Raw genomic sequence first — 22,736 nt, forward strand, 5'->3', positions numbered from 1 at the left:
TGTAACATGCTTCTTCCACCAGGATGGGCAAGCCCATCTTTCCATGCCAGATTCATCAAGCATCTAAGATGCTAAACAAACTCAGGTTGCCTGGGCTGTAGTCAAGGCTTCATCTTTCTAATCCACCAGAGCTGACAGGACAATAAAGATGCATCACATTTTCCAAATGGAAAGAGTCGCTTGGCTAAAGAGTACTTGAATTCCAAACTACGCCCCCAAAGCCAAGAAAAAGAAAGTATGGGTAGGAATCACTGTTAGTGGTTTATATATTCATAATGCTCATGTACTACTACAACTTTTTTCCATACTGCTACCTGTTTTAGGAATGGTTCCTAATTTTCGAACTTCTTTATCTCTATCAGAGCACCCTCCAGATCGCTGTCCTTGAAAACGGCTGGACTTATTTGGATCTATATTTTCCTCAGCATCAAACCAGTCCTCAGTTGTATCATGGCCTATTACAGCACCTAAAAGAAAAAAAACATTATACTCTCTTGTTTCCTGCTAACTAAAATTACAGAAGGTGATGCAAAACAGCATTCTATGCTATCAACAAAGGCAGAAATGCTAAAACAAAAATAGTATCCTCTAAAACATCTAGACTGTCCTACTCATTCAAACTGTAAAATTATACAGGTGATGCAAAGTTTTATAAGGCATAAGTGCAGAAATAAAAGCGAGGCTGGTCAACCCTGAAGTCAAAGTGCAAGTAAATCAGAACTCAGTGGCAGGTCTACAGGATGAGCTGAAACAAAGCTACAGAGCACAAATTTAAAAAGTCTGTACTGCCTCCATATATATTTTTTCTATAAAAACCTATCTCACTGTCCATTCAGAAAACTATCACGAAAAAGAAAAGCATACCTCAAAAAATGTATGTCAATATGCTGGGTATATCTTAGCAGCCAACAGACAATCCACAGGTTTCAAACTGTTCTGACCTTTTGGTTACCTATATGCTCAACTTTTTCCGAATACAACTTAATAGAAACTTTCTCTCACCCCTGTTGAAACAGGAAATATGTACATACTATATATTAGTATAGTTTAAACCTCAAAATGCACTCTCTCGAGGCACTCCTAAAAATGGAGAACATCGATATCTGTGCAGTAACTGAGACCTGGGTTCAAGGCTCCAGAGAGCACCCCTGCAATACCAGGCTACAACTCTTACCACACTTTTCAGCCACCAAACCAGGACCGAAACACTAAAGGTGGAGGAGTGTCAATATTCACCAAGGATATTCACACCACCAGGCTAGTTGCCCAACACAATGCGTCTGAAATTCTCCAGGTGAAACTAACACTAGGTAAGACTGCAATCCAAATTGTAGCTTGCCACAGATCCCCCACCATGCCCCAAGATTCTCACTACACCTTTCTAAACATACGGGAAAATATTAAGATAGAACCAAACACCCTAATACTGGGTGATTTTAACTACCCTGCCATTAACTGGGAAAACTACTTGTGTACCAACACCTTTGCCCAACGGTTCTTGGAATTCATAAATTCCAACGTCCTGGATCAACTAATCCATAGTCCCACCAGGGGCTCCAATATCCTAGACCTGGTCATTACCAACATGGGAAATTGATGCTCCACACCTATGGTCACCCCCTTGTTAGTCAGGTCTGACCATAAGCTAATCACCCTTAACATCCCACCCCAACCCCCCCCCCCCAGTAAGGAAACCTCCATAAAAAACTTCTCCAAAGCCAACTTCATGCTACTCAAGTCAGAAGTGACAAACTTCATGACACGACACTCATGCAGACGGGAACTGAAAGTGCAACTGCTGAATCCTACACTAAGGCACTGTACAAGCACATCCACTCATGCATGAATCGTGCAATCCCAAATAGAACCAAGACGCTCTCATCCAAAAAAAGGAAGCCAATCTGGTGGTCCCCTGCCATAAACAAACTTTACTACAAAAGGAAGAAACTGTTGCAGAAAAGATGAAAATCCCAGGATGCAAAAAACTCCCTTACCAGCCTCAGTAAGAAACTGAGATCCCTCATAAAATCCTCCAAAGCTAGTTACGAAAATAAAATTGCCAAAGATTCCAAAGACAACCACAAGGCATTCTATAACTATGTCAAGAATCTAAATGGCAATGCTCAGATCTGCTCTGAGCTAAAACAGAATGGAATTAAATATACCGACCCCAAGGATATTGCCAATATCCTGGCAAATCGATTCAGTGCCAACTTCACCCCCTTCTCACCCCCTAAATGGCCCATCTCAATACCGGAAGATTGCCAAATTCCAGTAATAATGGCCACACAGGTAAAAAAACACACTCTCCAAAGCTAAGAATACAGCATCCATGGGACCAGATGACATCCCGGGCTGTGTACTACATGAACTACAATATGAACTGGCACCTCACCTAAGTGTCATGTTTAATCATAGCCTCACCTCAGGTTCCGTGCCCACTGAGTGGCGGAGAGCTACAGTTATCCCACTCTACAAGGGGGGATCCACCTTGGATCCCAGAAACTAATGTCCAGTCAGTCTGACGAGCCTTATCTGCAAGGCCATGGAGCGTATTATCATGGAACTTATAAACAAAGACATTGGCAACCTTCAAACACTGGACCCCACCCAGTTTGGGTACGTGAAGGGCCAATCTTGTCTCCTGAACCTGATTGACTTCTTCGAATCAGTCTCCAGAGCCATGGACAAGGGTAAGGTGGTCCACACAGCCTATCTAGACCTTGCCAAGGCCTTTGACACCACCCACCCCACTCTGGAATCATAGATAAACGTACTAAGCTGGGCATTAATCTCTACATTACCCAATGGGTTGCTAACTGGCTTACTGACAGAACCCACACTGTAAAAGTAGCCGACTCCAAATCCAGCTCCAGATAAGTGACAAGTGGAGTATCTCAGGGTTCAGTCCTGGGACCGCTCTTGTTTGGCATCTACTTCTCTGAAGTACAGGCCAACACTAAGGGACTCTGGCTAACAAAGTTCGCAGATGACTGCAAACTGGGAGCCATTACTGAATCCCCAAATGATGTGGATAATCTGCAAAAGGGCCTTACAGAAATAGATGCTTGGTGCCAGAGCCATGGGCTCAAGCTCAATGCCAAGAAATGTATAGTTATCCTCTTTGGGAAAAAACATGTACCCGTGAATTACCATGTAGGTGGCAGTACACTAAACACCGAAAGTGTGATAAGAGACTTAGGGACACAGGTGGACAGTGGTCTCACCTTCAATAACCACATTGCCACAACAGTCAGGAAATCCTTCTATGTGGCACACCTCATCACGAAGGGCTTTTCATCCAGAAAAAAGAAGGTCATTGTCCCACTGTACTCATCCCTCATTAAATCCATTATAGAATACAACGCCCCGTTTGGTATGTACCTCTCAAGACATCTGCAACAACTGGAAAGGCCGCAGAAATACCTCACTAAAAGTTCACAGGCCTAAAGCAGATGCCCTACGCTGACCGCCTTAAAAAACTCCAGCTATACTCTGTTGCATATCGTCTACTCAGAGGCGATCTCTGCTTAACATACAAGGCCATGTCAAACCCAGAGCTGTTGGACATGCTACACCTAAAGAAATTTCAATCTGTCAGAGCCACACACTCCAGGGATCTAAACCTTGTCATCACAACAAAATAAAACATGCTGGAGGGATAGGCTCCTGACCCAGAGACTCCCCAGACTCTGGAATAGATTGCCCATACATGTCAAGCAGATCGCCTCTTTGGCCCTCATCAAAAGGAACCTTGACGATTGGATGGGAGAAAGGAAATTCACCCGGGGGATCACGTCAGTCGCCCTGCTAGACAGGGGTCCAGGCAAGTAAACAGTGTGGGAAGAAATAGCCAGGGAATTGTTATGGCTAGGCTTGTATAGGCCCTAGGGTTGATAGCCTAGTACCAACCTATGAACCTACCATATCAGCTGATCTTTAACATATCCTTCTGCAGTCTTCGCCATTGAGATGCCATCACTTGCTACTTCCAGTTCAGTGGAGTTCAGAATATCTTCTAGCTCCAACACATACCTCCCCCAGTGAACAAACATCACATGCCAAATCAGCACAGTAAGTCCAGTTCCTGCATTATGCATACCTACTGCACAGACAGATGCACCTTCATAGGTTCGTAGGTAGGTACTAGGGCCTATACAAGCCTAGCCAAAAAGGTACCCTGGCTTTTGCCACTCAAGAAAATTATTTTCCTGTGCCCCTGTCAAGCAGAACCACAGAAGTGATCCCCGGGTGACTTTCCTATTGCCCATCCAATCATCAAGATGTTTCTTGAAGACTGCTAATGAGGAGCTGTTTGACATAGGTAATCTGTTCCAGAGTATGGGAAGTCTCTGGGACAGGAATCTATTCCCTCCAGCATGTTCTGTTTATTGTGGTGACAAGGTTTAGGTCCCTAGTGAGTGTAGCTCGGAGGGATTGGGATTTCTTTAAGTGGAGCATATTCAACAGCTCTGTGTTTGACATAGCTTTGTATGTTACGCAGAGATCGCCTCTGAGTAGGCGATATGCGACAGAATAAAGCTGGAGTTTTTTGAGTCGGTCTGCGTAGGGCATCTGTTTGAGGCCAGTAATCCTCTTTGTGAGGTATTTTTGAGGTCTTTCCAGTTGTTGTAGATGCCTTGTGAGGTACATACCAAAAGGGACGTTGTACTCTATAATGGGTCTAATGAGTGGATGAGTAGAGGGGAACAATGACCTCTTTTTTTCTGGATGAGAAACCTTTTGTGATGAGGTATGCCACACAGAAGGATTTCCTGACTACTGTGGTGATGTGATTATAAAAGGAGAGACTACTGTCCACCTGTGTCCCAAACACTTTCGGTGTTAAGTAGACTACCACCTATGTGGTAGTTCATGGGTACAGAGTTTTTACCAAAGGGGATGACAATGCACTTTTTGGCATTGAGCTTGAGACCATGGCTTTGACACCAGGCATCTGTCTCAGTGAGGCCCTTTTGTAGGATGTCCACATCATCAGGCGTTTCGATTATGGCTCCTAGTTTTCAGTCATCTGCGAATTTAGTTAGCCAAAGACCTTCTGTGTTAGCCTGTACTTCAGATAAGTAGATACCAAACAGGAGAGGACCCAGGACTGAACCCTGTGGTACTCCACTTGTCACTGGTCTGAAGTCTGATTTGGAGTCTGCTACTTTCACAGTGTGGGTTCTGTCAGTAAGCCAGTTGGCAACCCATCTTGTGACACAGGAATTTATACCTAGTTTAGTGAGTTTATCTATAATTCCAGAGTGGGGGGATGATGTTGAACACCTTGGCGAGATGTAGATAGGCTGTGTGAACCACCTTACCCTCATCTATGGCTTTGGTGATTGCTTCAAAGAGGTCTATCAGGTTTAGGAGACATGATCTGCCTTTGACAAACCCGAACTATGTGGGGTCCAGAGTTTGGAGATCTCCAATGTCATTTTTTATGAGTTCCATGATGATATGTTCCATGGCCTTGCAGACCAGGCTCGTCAGGCTAATGGGGCGGTAGTTCCCAGGGTCTGTTGTGCCCCCCCCCCCTTGTAGAATGGGATAACTGTCGCGGTGTGCCATTCAATGGGCACAAAGCCTGAGGTGAGGCTATGATTGAACATGGTACTTGGGTGGGGTGCCAGTTCATTCTGTTGTTCATGTAGAAGGCAGCCTGGGATGTTGTCAGGTCCCATGGATGCTGTGTTCTTGGCTTTGGAGAGTGAGGTTTTTACTTGTGCAGCCGTGATTACAGGAACTTTGCATTCTTCTGGTATAAAGATGGGCCCTTTAGGGGGTGAGAGGGGGAGTAAAGTTAGCACTGAACCTATCTGCCAGGATGTTGGCAATATCAGTTGGTTCTGTATATTTCAAAAGTGCATACTGTAATATAGCATGCCAGACCAGAAAGATGAGTCAAGCTCCTACAATTTTAACAGCATCTGCCCAGTGCACAATGTAATATCACGTTAGACCAGCAGTGAGTGCATCTCCTGTGTTATTCAGTTCAATCCAAATACATTGCGTGAACAGAGGCTGAAAGACACAAAAACAAATTCATATTATGCTAAAATAATTATCCACTTACACAGTTTACAAAAAAAAAAAAAAAAAACTACACAGGATGTAAAACCTGCCCAGAAAGAGTATGGTGAAATGGTGATACGCAATCACTGCAAAAGTTCATCTTTTAGACTAAATGACATGAGCACATGTCTCTGACATCTCACTTCAGAAATCTTACTGCAAGGACAAAATGAATAGAAAGGCTATAAATGTCAATAAATAATAAATAAATAATAATAAATTTAAGTTCAAGAAAATTAAATGAATTCATGTAAATTCAACTGAGTTTGACACTCAAAACAGATAAGAAAATCACCCAGAGTCAAATACACACACTAACTCTGAGGTGCCAACTCTGCTGGCACAGATGAGTAAAGCCCTATCTATGACCCAGGTGGCATGACTTCAAGTAGCGTCTTGGGCACCTGTCAGAGCTGGCAGGGAAGGGATTGGAATGACAAGGCTCATTCTGTTAATCTTTCTCCTTGGGGAGGGACAGAGATGATGCTTTGGTAGGGGCATGATCCTACTTCGAAATCTGAAGCAGAATGGGGGTTTGGAAGGTTGTGCAGAGCTGGGTTAAGGAGCATCCATGGGAGGCTCTTCCAGCCCACTGCCAAGGGAGACAATGCTCCTATGACCAAACCTCATAGCTCATCCACCTTTTCTAGATGACACCAACATGCAACAAAAAAGGATAAACAACCTGTCAGTCTAAAGCCTCCACAAATAACAGTGCTGGCTACCAGGGCTCACTCACCCGACACTGATGACTTGTTTGTCAATAAAATGAGACATGGCGACTCCAACCAAGAGGAGTTGAATAACAAGGTAAACTGTTCAAAATGTAGTCACAAAAACAGTTAAGTTATGTACTCACCATAACGATCGATGTATGTGGTCCATCTCGCCTACATTCTTTACTCTCAGGTTCGGAGCCGAGAATCGGTTCAGACTCGGCCAACTATTTCTCTAGCACAAAGTCTCTAATTGGCTGGGCTAACCCGGTATCCCAAGATGCACCTCGCCCTAGTCCCAGATCTTGTTTGCAACCATACCAAGCATAACCCATACATAAACCATCACTGGAAGGAATTCCAGCCAAAGAAGAAAAAGCAACTGACCTTGAAGGGTTCACAGAGCCAATATTCCTCCAAATCCTCTAGGAAGGGGGCAGGTGGGAGGGTACGTAAGAATGTATGCGAGATGGACCACATACATCGATCGTTATGGTGAGTACATAACTAACTGATGTTATGTGGTCCTATCTCGCCTCCATTCTTTACTCACAGGACAGCATCCCCAGCACCTCTATCCTGGGAAGCTCATAGAAAGATACTACTGAGAACCGTGGAACCAAAGGAAGCCCGGCCCCTAGAAGCCACGTCCAGCTTGTAATGAGTGATAAAGGTGTGAGGAGAAGCCCAGGTGGCCGCAGCACAAATATCATCCAGTGAAAGCCTGGCATGGAAAGCTATCGATGTAGACATTGCCCTGGTAGAGTGAGCTCTGACGGGAAAAGGTAAAATTCTGCCTGCCGTCGAGTAGAGGAAGGAAATACAATCTTTAATCCATTTAGAAATTGTGCACTTGGAAACAGGACAACCTGCTCTGTTCTCTGAAAAGGACACAAACAGCTGATCAGACTTCCTAACCTGTTTAGTCCTGTGTAAATAGAACCTCACTTGCCTGTGTACATCCAACTGATGGAACCTGAACTCTGCTTTATTGGAAAAATTTGGAAAGAACACTGGTAACTCGATAGATTGATGGAGATTAGCCATGGATGACACCCCTTTGGGAGGAAGGATGGGTTAAGTCTCAGTGAAACTCTGTCCTTATGAAAGGTCAAATACGGAGGTTTAATGGACAGAGCTTGAAGTTCTGATACTCTTCTGGCTGATGTAATGGCTATTAAAAACGCCATTTTCCAAGATAAAAATTTCAGTTCACAGGTGGCAGCTGGTTTGAAGGGTGGTGAAGTGATGGCTTGTAACACAAGGTTTAGATCCCATGGCATGACAGGCTCTGACACCGGAGGGCGAAGTAGCCAAGCGTCTTTCAAGAAGGCCTTACAGAGTTTATGGCCCATAAGAGAGGGCTCGTAAGATGTATGGAAATTGGAGACTGCGGCCAATTGCACTTTAATGGTAGCGGGCGCCGAGCCCTGACGGAAAAGCATGGCTAAGAAATCTAAAACCGATGGAATTGGGGCTGTGAAGGGGTCCAAACCTTGGGCTTGAGCCCAAATAGAGAATCTCCTCCATTTGCTGGAATAAAGTTTTCTGGTAGAAGACTTATGAGATGAAGGCAAGATGTGTACCACCTCCGGTGAAAAAGAATGCTGTCTGACTAGTGATGGAAGTGGAGTAGCCAGGCTGTCAGCCTGAGGGTTCGCAGGGATGGATGGAGCTGGCCTGACATGTGAGTCAGGAGGTCTCGCACTGGGTCCAGAGTCCAAGGACCGTCCACTGCGTACTTCTGAAGAAAAGGGAACCATGCTTGTCGAGGCCAGTGTGGAGCAATAAGAATCATCCTGCTTCCCAAGGATATAGCTTTCTGAATCACTCTTGGTAACAGAGGAAAAGGAGGGAAAGCGTAGACCAGACCGGGAGGCCAATTGTGGGCTAGAGCGTCCCTGGGTGACTCCCCTTGTGGGGGGATCAGTGTGAAGTACTCGCTGCATTTGGCATTGAGGGGACTGGCAAAGAGATCGCAGCAAGCCTGACCCCACCTGTTGAAAATTTGAACCGCCACTCGGTTGTTCCGGGACCACTCGTAAGGCATCAGAATAGCTCTGCTCAGCCTGTCCGCTATCACACTGGACTTTCCCGGAATGTGCGTTGCCACTAAAAACCGTTGGGAAAATACTGCCCAATGCCACACTCACATGGTCTCTCTGCAGAGGGGATAAGATAAGGTTCCCCCTTGCTTGTTCAGGTACCACATTACGGACATGTTGTCCGAGTGAATCGCAATCGTTCCCAGAGGTAGAGTCTTGGAGTGTTCGCAACGCTAAAACCACCGCTCTCATCTCCAGAACATTGATGTGCAGATGTACCTCGTGATCTTGCCACGTGCCTTGGACCGTCCTGCCAAGATAATGCCCCCCCACCCCATCTGGGAGGCGTCCGTGGTCACCGTAGCCACTGAAGACATAGGAATCAAGCTCCTCCTTTTGTCCAGATTGGCGGAACGTAGCCACCAGCGGAGGTCCTGTTTGCACCGTTCCGTGAGAAGTATCAAGTGGGAAAGAGGAAGTTTCTGAAATGACCATTGGGCGGAAAGGAGCCATTGCCGAATCCGCATATGTAACCTGGCCAGAGGCACCAGCATAATGGTGGCGGCCATGGAGCCCTAAAGCTGGAGAACTAACCTGGCTTGAACTCTTCTGAGGGGCAACAGTGCGTGGATCTGAGACTGCAGCACTTTTATTCTCTCTTGTGGCAGAAAGGCTCGCATCTGAATAGAGTCTAGCTCTGCGCCTATAAAAACAACACACTGAGAGGGCAGCAAGGCAGACTTTTCCCAGTTTCAAGTAATTCCTAATTGTTGACACAGTGCTATGGTAGTCTCCCTGGCTTGAACGAGCAGATGCCTGGTGGGGGCGGTGAGGAGCCAGTCGTCCAGATACGGAAACACCTGGAATCCCTGACATCTCAGGTGAGCTGTCACCACAGCCAAACACTTGGTGAACACCCTGGTGGCTGTGGTGAGACCAAAGGGCAGGGCACGAAACTGGAAGTGACTGGCTCCCAGCCGGAAGCGTAAGTGACTCCTGGATGCCTTGTCCATCTTGATGTGGTAGTAGGCATTCTTGAGATCGATGGAGCACATCCATACTCCTTTTTCCAGCAATGGAAAAATGGACTGAAGCGTGACCATTCGGAATTTGGACTTCAGAACGTAGTGATTCAGTCGACTGAGATCCAGAATGGGTCTCAGGTCCCCTGTTCTTTTCGGCACCAAAAAGAGTCTTGAGTAAGTTCCTGATCCGATATGGTCTGAGGGGACTGGTTGGATGACTCCCTTTTCTAGCAGCTTTGTAACTTCTAGTGCTGCTTGATCCCACTGACTGGGTGGAACGTCCGGGATTCTTCTGACTGGAGGGGGGGTTGAAAGAAGGGGAATAGCGTAACCTCCAGTAACTATATGAAGCACCCAACGATCCTGGGTGATGCTTTCCCAGGCTTCCGGATGCAACGAAATTCGGCCCCCGACTGGCTCCGGAACAGCACAGTCAGGGCAACGCCTCAGGAATGCTGGAAGGAAGATCCGCGAAAGGAATCGCGGTCTCCCGAGTTGCAGGGGCCTCCTCTGCCTCTAGGACGGCTTCTTCCAGAATAATTTCCCCCTCCTCTGCCTCTGGAGGGGGAGTCACCTTGAGCTATAGGGAAAGGCCTCTGAGACTTCTTGAACCACATTTTCCAACCGCTCTGAGCCTTGGGGTAAGGCCTAGAAGGGAGAGAGAAACGGGCCCCTACGGCAGATAGTGTCTTTCCCTCCTGTTCGCATCTGGTGAGGGTGTCTTTCACTTTGGTCCCGAAAAGACAGGACCCATCAAAGGGGGCGTCAGTGAAGGAAGATTTAAAGGCCTCCGCGAAGTGACACAGGCGCATCCAGGCTTCCCTTCTGAGAGCTACACCTGAGCTAGCTGCCCTACTCGCCCCTTCGGCTGCATAAAATATGAGCCTCATGGACGAGTTGACAATGGAACCAAGGGTAGACAACTGGGCATTAACAGTTTGCGTTACCGCCTCAGGCATGTTACCCATCAGAGTATCTCCTAGCTCCTTAAGTAGATCTCTTTGGAACCGAGTGAAATGACAAAGGTAACTCAGCGACCGCAAGGTAAAGGTCGCCGAAGACAGGGTACGCTTCCCGTACCGGTCCATACTCCTGGACTCCTTGTTAGGAGGATGGACGGAAGAGGAAGCCTCTGCAACTTCCTGCTGAGTGGCTGCCGCCACCACCAAGGCATCTACCGAAACCCCTTTGGTCAGGAACTCTTTCCCCGGGGGGAGCAGAAAGGAACTTATTTGGACGTCTGGGCACCGGTTCCACGGAATCAGGGTTCTCCCACACTCTTCGACAAATCAAATCCAGGAGTCGCCGAAGGGTGGAGACACCCAGGAGGCGGAGGGTTGAGCTCCAAAGGCCATGAGGAATACAGACTCCTCCTCAGAGGAGGTCTTGGAAGGCCAGTCGCCTCTCTGCCTCAAAATCTCCAGGATGTCAGAGAAAGAGACATCATCGGAGGACGACTTGGGGGACCCCTCTGACTCCTCGAGGTCGGTATCAGAGGTGAGGGACTCGTCCTGGGAGTCTATGTGCTTCCTCTTGCACAAGTTCTTTCTGGGGGGCTCCTCAGGCACAGACTCTGAGGGGCCCTCAGAAAGTAGGGGACCGCTCAAGGGGGTATCCCCAAGACCTTCGGGCTCCGCCATCCACGGATAGGGGGGCATCAGAGGCTCTAGCCGGGGTGTATGGGGACAGAGTGACTGAACCAGGTGATGTGACTGACGATCTAGCCAGTGCGCTCCTCATGGCCTCGAAGGCGGGTCCCCCTGAATCCGAGGACCGACCTGTCTCTGAAACCATGACTGGAGTCAAGATTCCACGAGCCGATGCACCGAGAGGGAGACTCTGAACCGACAGGAGTCCCTAGGTATCCCCCTCAGGTCCGACTGAGGAAACCAGAGTACCAAAACCAGAGGACAGAACCGACATGGTTGGAGCCGACACCGGCTCCGATAGACGCACCTGGGGTATCGGAGCTGACACAAGGACATCACTCGGCGCGGGGCACTCCGGCTCCTCACATGGGTGCTCGGAGGAGGAATCATTGGTACCAGGACAGGGAGCCGACTGGGTCGGAGCCGAAAACAGTTTTGCTAACACCGGCGACTGCAGGAGCCTCTGGACCACCCTATCCACATCCAAATCAGACAGCCTAGAGGATTTGGAAGAAATAGAAAGAGAACGGGATCTCCTACCTGGAGACTCATGCCTGACACTGGGTGATCGGCTCCGAATAGGCTCCAATAATATCTGAGCCGAGGTCGACTCCAGTACAACAGATACCTCATGCAGCCCCGAGGACAATGGAGCCGAGGAGGTAGTATCCATAACCGAAACTTTCTCCTGCGGCCCCGAGGACAATGGAGCCGAGGAGGAAGTATCCACTTTTGAAACCTTCTCCGAAGGCTCTGAAGAGGCAGAAGGAGCCGGAGATCTTTTCTTGGCCTTAGCAGGCTTAGATTTAGCACTAGAAGACGAAGAAGAATCTAAGGCCTCCTCAAAGGAAGGCTTAATCAAACCCTTCAAAATCAGTTTATTTTTTCTTTCCTGCAGTACCCTAGGGCTAAACACATGGCAGAAACTGCAGGACTCTTGTAGGTGAATAGCACCCAAACAATAAACACAGATGGAATGCCCATCTGTAATAGACATTTTGTAGCCACATTTGGTACACTTCTTAAACCCAGAGGGTTTATGTTCTTTCTGCTCTTTAGACATGATAACAACCGCACAACACTCAGCCGACAGATAACACGAGAGGAAGGCAGGAAAACCAAACACGCTAACGGCCAAGTAAACTGTACTTTAAAAGTTTCTTGGAGGGAAAGAACACTCACAACACAAAAAAACAGCACAAAAAACACAAGTGAACAACATTGGAGAGGACTAGGTCCTCTAACTTAAACAGGCCTAGCCCGCGAAACAGAGGGATACCACAAACAAACACATTCCTCACAAAGGCTCACAAGAACTAGTCAAAAAATAGAAGAGTAGCTATTAAAATAGCTTTTTAAAACAACTGACTACTAAAATACTTAGAAAGTATTTGAAAGGGTACTTAGCCACAGCGAAGCGAGACCACGTCCTAACTCTACGAGCGGCAAACGAGATCTGGGGTTAGGGCGAGGTGCATCTTGGGATACCGGGTTAGCCCAGCCAATTAGAGACTTCGTGCTAGAGAAATAGTTGGCCGAGTCGGAGCCGATTCTCAGCTCCGAACCCGTGAGTAAAGAATGGAGGCGAGATAGGACCACATAACATCTAAGGTTTCAAGCAAGGCTCACAGGAATAATAAATAATCCTTAGGAAAACTAAGAAATCCTTTAGGTAAGCGCTTTCGCGGTTCAAATCCGCTTCATCAGACCATATTAAAATCGCAAGTAAACTGACAACACAGAACAACCAATCAAAACAACTGAAAAAGGGAGGGAAAACTTATGTTATAGATATGTAAAACCTGGCTGTTCAAAAAAGCACTTCAGGAAAAGTAATCTATCAGCAACAATAGTGCAACATATAAATGCAGAGTATATATATATATATATGTATATATATATATATTTTATTTATATATTTATATATATATAAAATAACCAGTGTTGTAGATACGTTCTATGCAAACCTATATGTGAATAATTATAAAAAATATATATAAAATAAATAGTATAGTATATAAAAAATATATAAAATCCATATTGTGCATATAAGCACAATTCTGCATAAATATATATCTATATACATAAAAAATAAATATACATACGTATATATACATTACACGTATATAAGAACAGAAGATGGGCTTAGTATACCTAGCCAATACCATATTTTTGATATGTATTTTTTATACATATATATGCATATTTATTTTTTATGTATATATAGATATATTTATGCAGAATTGTGCTTATATGCACAATATGGATTTTATATATTTTTTATATACTATACTATTTATTTTATATATATTTTTTATAATTATTCACATATAGGTTTCCACAGAATGCATCTACAACTCTGGTTATTTTATATATATATATATATATATATATATATATATATATATATATATATATATATGCTCTGCATTTATATGTTGCACTTTTGTTGTTGATAGATTACTTTTCCTGAAGTGCTTTTTTGAACAGCCAGGTTTTACATATCTATTACAGAAGTTTTCCCTCCCTTTTTCAGTTGTTTTGATTGGTTGTTCTGTGTTTTAAATATTTGTCAGTTTACTTGTGATTTTAATATGGTCTGATGAAGGGGATTTGAACCGTGAAAGCGCTTACCTGTTCAAAAGAATAAAGGATTTCTCAGTTTTCCTAAGGATTATTTATTATTCCAGTGAGCCTTGCTTGAAACCTTAGTTTTTGTGACTATATTTTCATTTTTTGCTTTGTGGTTTCTTCATCAACAACAAGGTATATATATTCTTTCTACATTGTAAACTGTTCAAAATTTGCTTGCAGTCAAGGGACAGTCTAAAGTGGAATCATGCAACAGCAGAGTACCTGGTAAAAAGAATAAATCGGTAACTTTCATCGATAAAACACAACTCCAAGGTCAATCAGTCTTAGAGAAAAGGGGGAATACTCTGCTTGGCAACTAAACTATGTCTCCCCCTTTTCTGTTGTGCTGTATTCACTGGTCAATGAATGCCATTTTACAGAACTATCAACTCAAAATATTTAACTTCCAAGATCAACAATTTGATGAACAGATGTTTTTAAAAACCTATTCTAGTAACTGACTGTAGAATCCTTATGTATTGGATAACTGCTGGGAAAAATGTCAAGCAGTGAAAAATTAAAATCTGCCAGACTGGAGTCGGACAAAGGCTGAAGACATACAATAGTCTCAAAAAGATGAGCCCTGAAACACCGAGCTACCAAAAAGTTTAACTTCTGAAATTAATGTCCAAGCAGTAATACTTTAGAAAGGTAAATGTTCACAATGGAGATGTTTATGAAAAAAGCACTGAAAACAGCCATGCCCCTGGTTCAATGGTCTTCTGACAGCAACTTTTCAAAGGGTGGTTGTGTATTTACCATAACAGTAGATCCTAGTCTGCTTCTATGCTTCTTCAACAGGTAAGCTATCAGATCAGATTAGGATCTGACCTTCGCCACTCTCACACTTTTGGATTCAGAGCTCAGGCTTCTCCCCTTACCCATAGTCCTCTAACTAGAGTTACTTTAGATCGAGTTTGCCCATACCCTACAATAAAAAATGTTATTTTCTCCCACAAAAAAACATCTCACAGCAGAAAGCAGATTCCTCACCTAGGGCGTGAAGAGTACATGACCAAGCCATGGGAACTATCAGTATGGTCAATCCAGGAACAAAAGAAAAGCAAATGGACAGGGGAAAGTGGGAAGGAAGTTGAAAGATGGAAGCAGACGATAAAAATTTATCATTATTGTAAGCATATATCTTTCATATCTGATCTTTCATTCTGAGACAACTCTTCCATTCGTTCTGCAACAGACAGGACAGACTCCACAGCTACTATCAACCTTGATAGGTCTCATGGAAGGATAGTTCAGAGGACAGCCAAACCAAAGGAAGATCTTGATTTGGACTGTAAATCCAACTCGTAAAGAGATATAAAGATATGGACATCAGACCAAGTAGCTGAATCACAAAAGTTGTCAGGTGATACTCTGGAGAATAAGGCAGTGGAAATAGCCACTGACCTTGCTGAAAGAGCTCTAGGCAGTTTAGGCAAGGATAATCCTTTCTCATTACAGACATGTGAAATATAATCAGATAACCAGTGATAAAAGTCACTTAAAATACCCCCTTTCCCAATTTGGCTGCAGAGAAGGAAACAAGAAACAATCTTTTGAAGTTTCTTAATATGGTGCAAATAGAAACAAAGTAACATGTATTCTACTTTGTTGGCAAATCCTGGGAAGAAAACAGGATAGCTGATATACTGCTTAGTAAGTGATGTTTCAGAAGCAACTTTGGGAAAATAAGGCTTAGTTCTTAGAGTAACTCTGTCCTTAGGGAAAACCAAATAATGAGGTTTATAGGAAAGGGCATGTAGTTATGATACCCTCCTACCAGAGGTGACTGCCATCAAAAACAAGGTCTTCCAGGCTATTCAAGTCAACCATAGCTGCAGGTTCAAAATGGGGGTTGGTTAAGGCCTGAGAAAGAAAGGCACATATGCCAAGGATGGGCAAGGTCTGTAAGGGGAGCCAGAAGAAAAAAGGCATGCCTAAGAAGGCCTTGAACAATCTAAGGGAGGCAATGGTTGACTGACTCTCACCAACGTGATAGCTGTAAATGGCTGCTAGCTGGAACTTTATAATGGAATAGCTAGCCCCGCTGTTGAACAGAGAAGTCTAAGATCGCCAGGAGAGGGGCTGAAAAGGGGTCCAAATTTTTACTGGAAGCCCAGATCGAAAATTTCTTAAATTTACTCCTATAAGTCTTTAAGTCTTCCTGGTAGAAGGTTTCTGAGCACAGATCAAGATGTGAGTGACTTGGGAAGAAAGCCTGAACTGTCCGTTCATCATCGGAGCTCGAGAAACCATGTAGTCAACTTGAGGTCTGAATGTCTAGGTGAGGCATCCCACACGGGTGTGAGAGAAGATTTGAAGCACCTTTCAACACCCAAGTGAATCACAGGAAGGGAAGCCATACCTGCTGAGGCCAAAAAGGGCAATGAGGATCACTGTAGCTTTCCTCTACAGTTCTTGCTGCTGAAACTTTGGAATGAGAGAAGTTGGGAGATTAAGTAGACAGGAGATCTCAGGACCAAGTGTGGGTCACAACATCCCTCAGGACTCCCCCTCATAGGGGATTATGACAACGTACCTACTGCATTTGGTGTTGGTAGGTCAGGCAAAGAAATTGCTGCACGGTTGGCCCTAGTGGATGAAAATCTGATTTGCCACTAACAGGTTGAGGGACCACTCACCACCTGTCTGTTAGAACACTGGACTTTCCCAGTATATAAGCTGTAATCTGAAAACAGTGTGAAGATAGTGCCCATTACCAAACCTTCATGGCCTCTCAACATAATGGATAAGATTGTGTTCTTCCATTTGTTCATGTATCAGATTAGTAACATATTGTCAGTCTATCCATCTGTCAAATGATCACACCTTGGGAAGGGACTCCTGGAAAGCTTGCAAAGCTAGGAGAACTGCCTTTAACCCCTGGCTACTGATATGAAGAGTGGAATCTGAAGGGGGACTAAGTACCTTGGCCAGTCTTCCACAAGAAATCCCCCCCCCACCAAGTTGGGAAGTCTCCATGTTCAGTTTAGCCTGGGGAGAAGGAAGCAACAAAGGCTGACCTTGAGGTAATATTGGAGAGTCTATCCACCACTGAATATGAGTTTTGTAAATCTTTGTGAGAGAAAATGGAAAATTTATACACTGATGTCTCACTGACTAATGTGATATATGTAATATAATGTAATAAGAGTCCACCGGAGCACCCTCATATGAAATCTGGCAAGGGGGGCTAAGATTATCGCAGCTGCCATCAGCCAAGCAGACACAAAATCAGTCTTGCTGGCAGTTTTTGATGGGAAGCACTGACACCGCTTGTTGCTGAAGAGTGGTAATCCTGTATTCCGGCAGTCTGGCTATTTGTAATTTTGTGTCCAAATGTGCTCTAATGAACTCTATGGTCTGAAGAGAATGAACTCTGGACTTGGCTTTGTTCACAGTTATCCCCAGTTGTGAGCAAAATTGGAGCATGGAGTCCCTGGGGCTCAGAGAAGAAGATTCCTGATGGATGTGACTAAGAGACAGTCATCTAGGTATAGGAACACCCAGAATCCCTGCAGTCTAAGATGAGCTGCAAACACTGCCATACACTGGGGTTTGTGACGAAACCAAAGAGCAGGGCTCTGAACTAGAAATGACTGGCTCAGAGCTGTTGTGTCTGTCCATGTTTACATGGTAGCATGAGTCTTAAATGTCTATCAAGCACTTTCAAAACAATAGTAGAATGGACTGTACCGTGACCATCTGGAACTTCATCTGTTTCACATGTTGGTTCTAAATAACTGAGGTCCAAAATTAGTCTGTGGTCCCCATATTTCTTTGCCACCAAAATTAATCTTGAGTAGACTATGGGTCCTTGCTGGCCATGTGAGACCTCCTGGATCACTCGACTGTCTAGCAGCTTTTGCTGCCTTTCCTTGAGAGGGTGGAGCATCAAGAAGATTCTTGAGCAAGAGGGTAAGAAAGAAAGGGAATAGAATACCTCTCTGGATTACATGAAGACAGACATGACTAAACTCTAGGATTAAGCTCCTCAAGGAAGAGCAAATCTACCTAGTGGACAACTGCCACCAACAGGCTTTACAATAACAGGAAGAAATTGCTGTCTAACAGTAAGAGGGAGCAAGCTCTAAACTGGAAACACTCCCTCCCCAACTTAAAAAAGCAAATAAGACTCTTGTAAAGTCCTCCAAAGCAAACTATAAATCCAAATTAGCTTCCTCTACTAAGGACAACCATAAGACATTCTTTAGTTACATCTGTAACCTAAAAGGAAAGGCCCAGATTTGTGTCAAATTGGTAGTTAATGATACCACATATACTTAGCCTGTGAATACAGCTAACCTGTTGGCAGACATGTCTGTGAAAACTTCACTTCCCTATTCCCACTACACGTATCCCATGACATTCCTACTATCTGTCCCCTACCTTGTATTTCTAAAGAACAGGACATAAAAGCCCTATCTAAAGCCAAAAACACAGCATCCATGGGACCTGATAACATCCCAGGCTGCATCCTACATGGGCTCTAACAGGAATTAGCAACACCATTAGGTATTCTTTTCATAGTCTAAGCACTGGCTTCATCTCAGCTGAATGGAAAATGGCCACCGTTATTCCTTCGCACAAAGGTGGTGCTTCCACTGACCTCTGGAACTATAGACCTTTTAGTCTAACTAGCCTTATCTGCAAGGCCATGGTGTAAAATCATCACATGGACCTTATCAACAAAGATATAGGTAATCTCCAAACACTTGACCCTACTCAGTTTAGATTTTTCAAAGGGAGATCATGCCTGTTAAACCTAGTGGACTTTGAGACAGTCACCAAAACCCTGGATGAGGGGGAATCTGTGCATACAGCCTAACTAGAAGTAGCCAAGGCTTTTGACACTATTCCTTACTCAGGCATCATTGACAAACTCATCCAGCTAGGTATCAACCCTTATATCATTAGATGGATCGCTAACTGGCTCACTGATAGAACACATATAGTCAAAACAGGGAAATCCACCTTCAACATCAGACATGTAAACCAGTGGTGTTCCACAGGAATCAGTCCTGAGACCTCTACTGTTTGGAATCTATTTCTCCGAAGTACCATTAAAAACTAAAGGTGGGGCTGACAAAGTTTGCTGATGACTGCAAACTGGGACCGCGTCAAAGAATCTCCAAATGATGTCAACATCCTGCAAGAGGGTCTTACACAAACAAATTATTGGTGCTAAAGTCATGGTCTTAAACTCGATGCAAAAAAAGTTTTATCTTCTCTTCCAGTAAAAGCGATGTTCCTGCTAACTACCACATCAACATGCAACACCCTAAGTACGCACTCAGTTGTGACAGACCTGGGCACACAGGATGACAGCAACCTTATATTTGATCACCATGTCTCCACAGTGGTTAAGAAGGGCATTCTAAATTGCTCATCTCATAAGTAAGGGCATTGCCTCCAGAAAAAAACAAGTTATAACCTCCCTGTACTCTTCCCTCATCAGGCCTATAACTGAGTACAACGCCCCTTTTGGTATGTACCTTTCCAAGCATCTGCAGCAATTGGATAGACCACAAGGGTTCCTCACAAGAAAAATGCAAGGTCTTCAAGCATCTGTCCTATGTGGATTGTCTGAAATCACTGTCAATTTATTCTGTTTCATACAGACTACTCAGAGGCAACCTCTGCCTTGCATATAAGGCAATCTCTGACACTGCTTTATTGGAAATGCTGCATATCCGAAAGTCAAATGATACATGGGTTACTTGCTCTAAAGACCCTAACTTGGTATGTGAAATTAAGAGAACCTGCTGTAGGGACGGATTTGTCTCCCAGAGGTTACCACACCTTTGGAACACACTCCCATTTCATGTCAAACAGAGCACCTCATTGTTCCTCTTCAAACACAATCTATCTGATTAGATGGGTAACAGTATATTCACCCAAGGGGTCCACCTGTGTCCCTCTTAGACAAATACAATAGGTGCTGATCGTGGAAATAAGGGTTAAAGTTGGCTAGGCTTGTAATGGCCCCGGGGCCACTAGCCTAGTAACTCCTTATGATATTATGCTCCTATGAATAACCAATGGCTATAATCTTCTGCACTCAAACATCTTCAGTGATAGATGTCTAGACCATGGGGTGCAGGGATAAGCACCCCCCCACCGACTGCCTCAAGAGTGCAGCAGCTGGGCTATCATTCAGGAGTGCTGACGAGGCCTATTGGAGAAAGGATCCTGAAAACCTAGGTTTTGTGGACCACCTCTGCCTCGGGGGTAACATCCACTATTAGAGTTCCACCCCCTCTGCCTGGGTGAGGGGGTGGGTCTATCAGCAGAAGTATCAGGAGCAAATTCTTGTGACCTACTGAATCACAGTTTCTTCCCTCCCTTCTGGTTTCTACAAAAGGACCTTTTGGGGGTAGAAAATTAAATCCCTACAGCAGATAAGGTTTTTCCATCTTGCTCACTTCTGGACAGTCGTGTTTACCTTTGTCCCGAAGAGGGTAGAGCGATCATTGGGGATACTGATAAAAGGCTTCTTAAAGTGCTTCACAAAGTCATACAGGAACATACAGGCATGCCGTCTAACAGTTATGGTGGTGACTGCAGCTCTAAAAGTGTCTTCTGTCATGCTGGAAATTATATGCATAGACACATTTGATAGGGATTGAAAGGTGGCAGCGACCCTGAGAGGGATTGGTAGGATCACTGGTCAAATCCCTATGGAAGTTTGTAATGTGTGCCAAATAGATCACTGACATAAGTTCAAAGGTCAACGAAGCATAAATTCACTTCCCAAATATTTCCAGCAACCTAGACTCCCAGTTAAGGGGAATGGACAATTGAGCTTTACTCAGCAAAGTCCTCATTAGTGGCTGCCACCACCATAGAATGAACAGCAGGACCCTTGCTCCATTAAGGACAGTCCTTAGGGGATGCCAAAAATTCATCCAGTTTGCATGCAATAGGTTCAGCCACATTCAGTTCCTTCTATGCCCACTTAGAAATCAAGCTGGCAATCTCATCTGCAGGAGGGATCACATAAGCAGTAGAAGGGCTACTCCAAAAAGCCTTGAGAAAATTAACTCCACCTGGGAGGGCACTTTGGAGGACAATCCTCCTTTCTAAGTAGTGCCAAGATTTCTCTAAAGAAGATGTCCTCAAGGGGGGACCTAGGGGATCCCTCCTCCTCATCAAAGTCAATATCTTCAGTCAAGGACTTCCGAGAGGAATCAATGGATCTCATTTTGCACAAATCCTTCTGCTGAACCTCAAAACTCCGGTGTTCTGGGGAGGACTAGGAACCTGACGGGAGTCCTCAATGCAGACAGCATTAAGACTTTCAGGGGCTGGCTGCCTCAACAGGATAGATAATGGAGGATCAGGACCCAGCCAACTCCTATGGGGGAGGGACAGATCAGAACAAAAAAAAGTGAAGTCTGCTCTCTAGAACAAGAGCGCAGCCTCTCGGAAGTTTCAAAAGCATAAGTTATACCGTGGATTGGTCTTGAAGATCCATTTGACTTGTCTCTGGAGCCGCGCTGCCTGATGCTGAAGCTCCAAGGGGCAGGGATGGCTCTGAAGACTTTGAAGTTGAGCCAAGCCCCCCTGGGTCCGATGCTTGTATCGCTGCTCAGAGATCAGTCAGTGTCTAAGCCACTCAGTGCCAATCAATTCAGAAATATGGTAAGAGTCAACAAAGACAAGCTCTTCAGATCTCATGTAGACAAACCCCAGGGAAATGCCCAGATCCAAAAGCCTGGAGAATGATGGTTGGATCAGGGAAAGAATATTAATATCATGGGGGATGGGCCTAACTCCACAATACTGGATTTGGAACCTGAGGAATTTCCACATCATTCTATTCATGTCTGCCTCGGACAGACTCCTAAAGGACTGTACAGACCAAAGAGATGAAGCAGTGGAAGAGGGTCTAGACGAACAATGAAAGTATCAAAAAATAACAATAACTCGAACTATAAAATTTATGTATCATAAAATAACAATAACTCGAACTATAAAATTTACTATCCCTGACACAGTATAGTGAAGGAAGGGAGAAAAACTAAATGAGGTCCAAAGGGGAACTCAAGAAAAACATGTGCCAAAACAGCAATGATGTACCTGAAAATTTTTAAGGTACCTTTTTTTTCCTCTAAGGAGTAAAGGATAGATAAAAAGACTAGAAATGGATAGTTTGAAAATGTTAAAACCATAAAACCTCACAAATATTAAAGCTATCAAAAACTCACAAGAAAATCTGTCACCTTGTTGAACCCCACTTGAGCAATGGAGATAATGTCTGAAGAAAACAAGATCTGAGCTAACTCCCTAGTTACAGAGGAACTATATGCAAGGGGAGGAATGGATGGAAAAGACAACATCAGATCAGTATGGTCAGCAATCCACATGAAAAGGGTTTGCTTTGCCATGGCAACCTCATCCACTTGCAGAAAAGTTAGTCATGTAACTGTTTTACCTCCATCAGATCATGCACTCTCTTCAAAACACAAAAACCTGAGGAGGTGACACAGAATCAAAGTGAGAAGGACTCTTTCTGCCCTATATTCTATCACATGAGAAGAAAGAAATGAGCCAGATGGACTATTTTAAGTAGAGGCTTGAAAT

The 22,736-nt window shown here is 44.4% G+C and overlaps 1 protein-coding gene across 1 annotated transcript in view; it reads right to left on the reverse strand.

The window, feature by feature from the left end:
- LOC122792729 (RNA-binding protein 44-like) overlaps window positions 1–22,736 on the reverse strand; it is a 1,860,938-nt gene that overhangs the window by 1,260,785 nt on the left and 577,417 nt on the right. The window contains exon 4 of the mRNA XM_044060311.1: window positions 315–467. Coding sequence (XP_043916246.1) covers window positions 315–467 — 153 coding nt within the window. The remainder of the gene's footprint in view (window positions 1–314; window positions 468–22,736) is intronic.

The sequence above is a fragment of the Protopterus annectens genome, chromosome 2.part0, assembly GCF_019279795.1.
Source record: "Protopterus annectens isolate FY-2018-M chromosome 2.part0, PAN1.0, whole genome shotgun sequence".
NCBI lineage: Eukaryota > Metazoa > Chordata > Ceratodontiformes > Protopteridae > Protopterus > Protopterus annectens.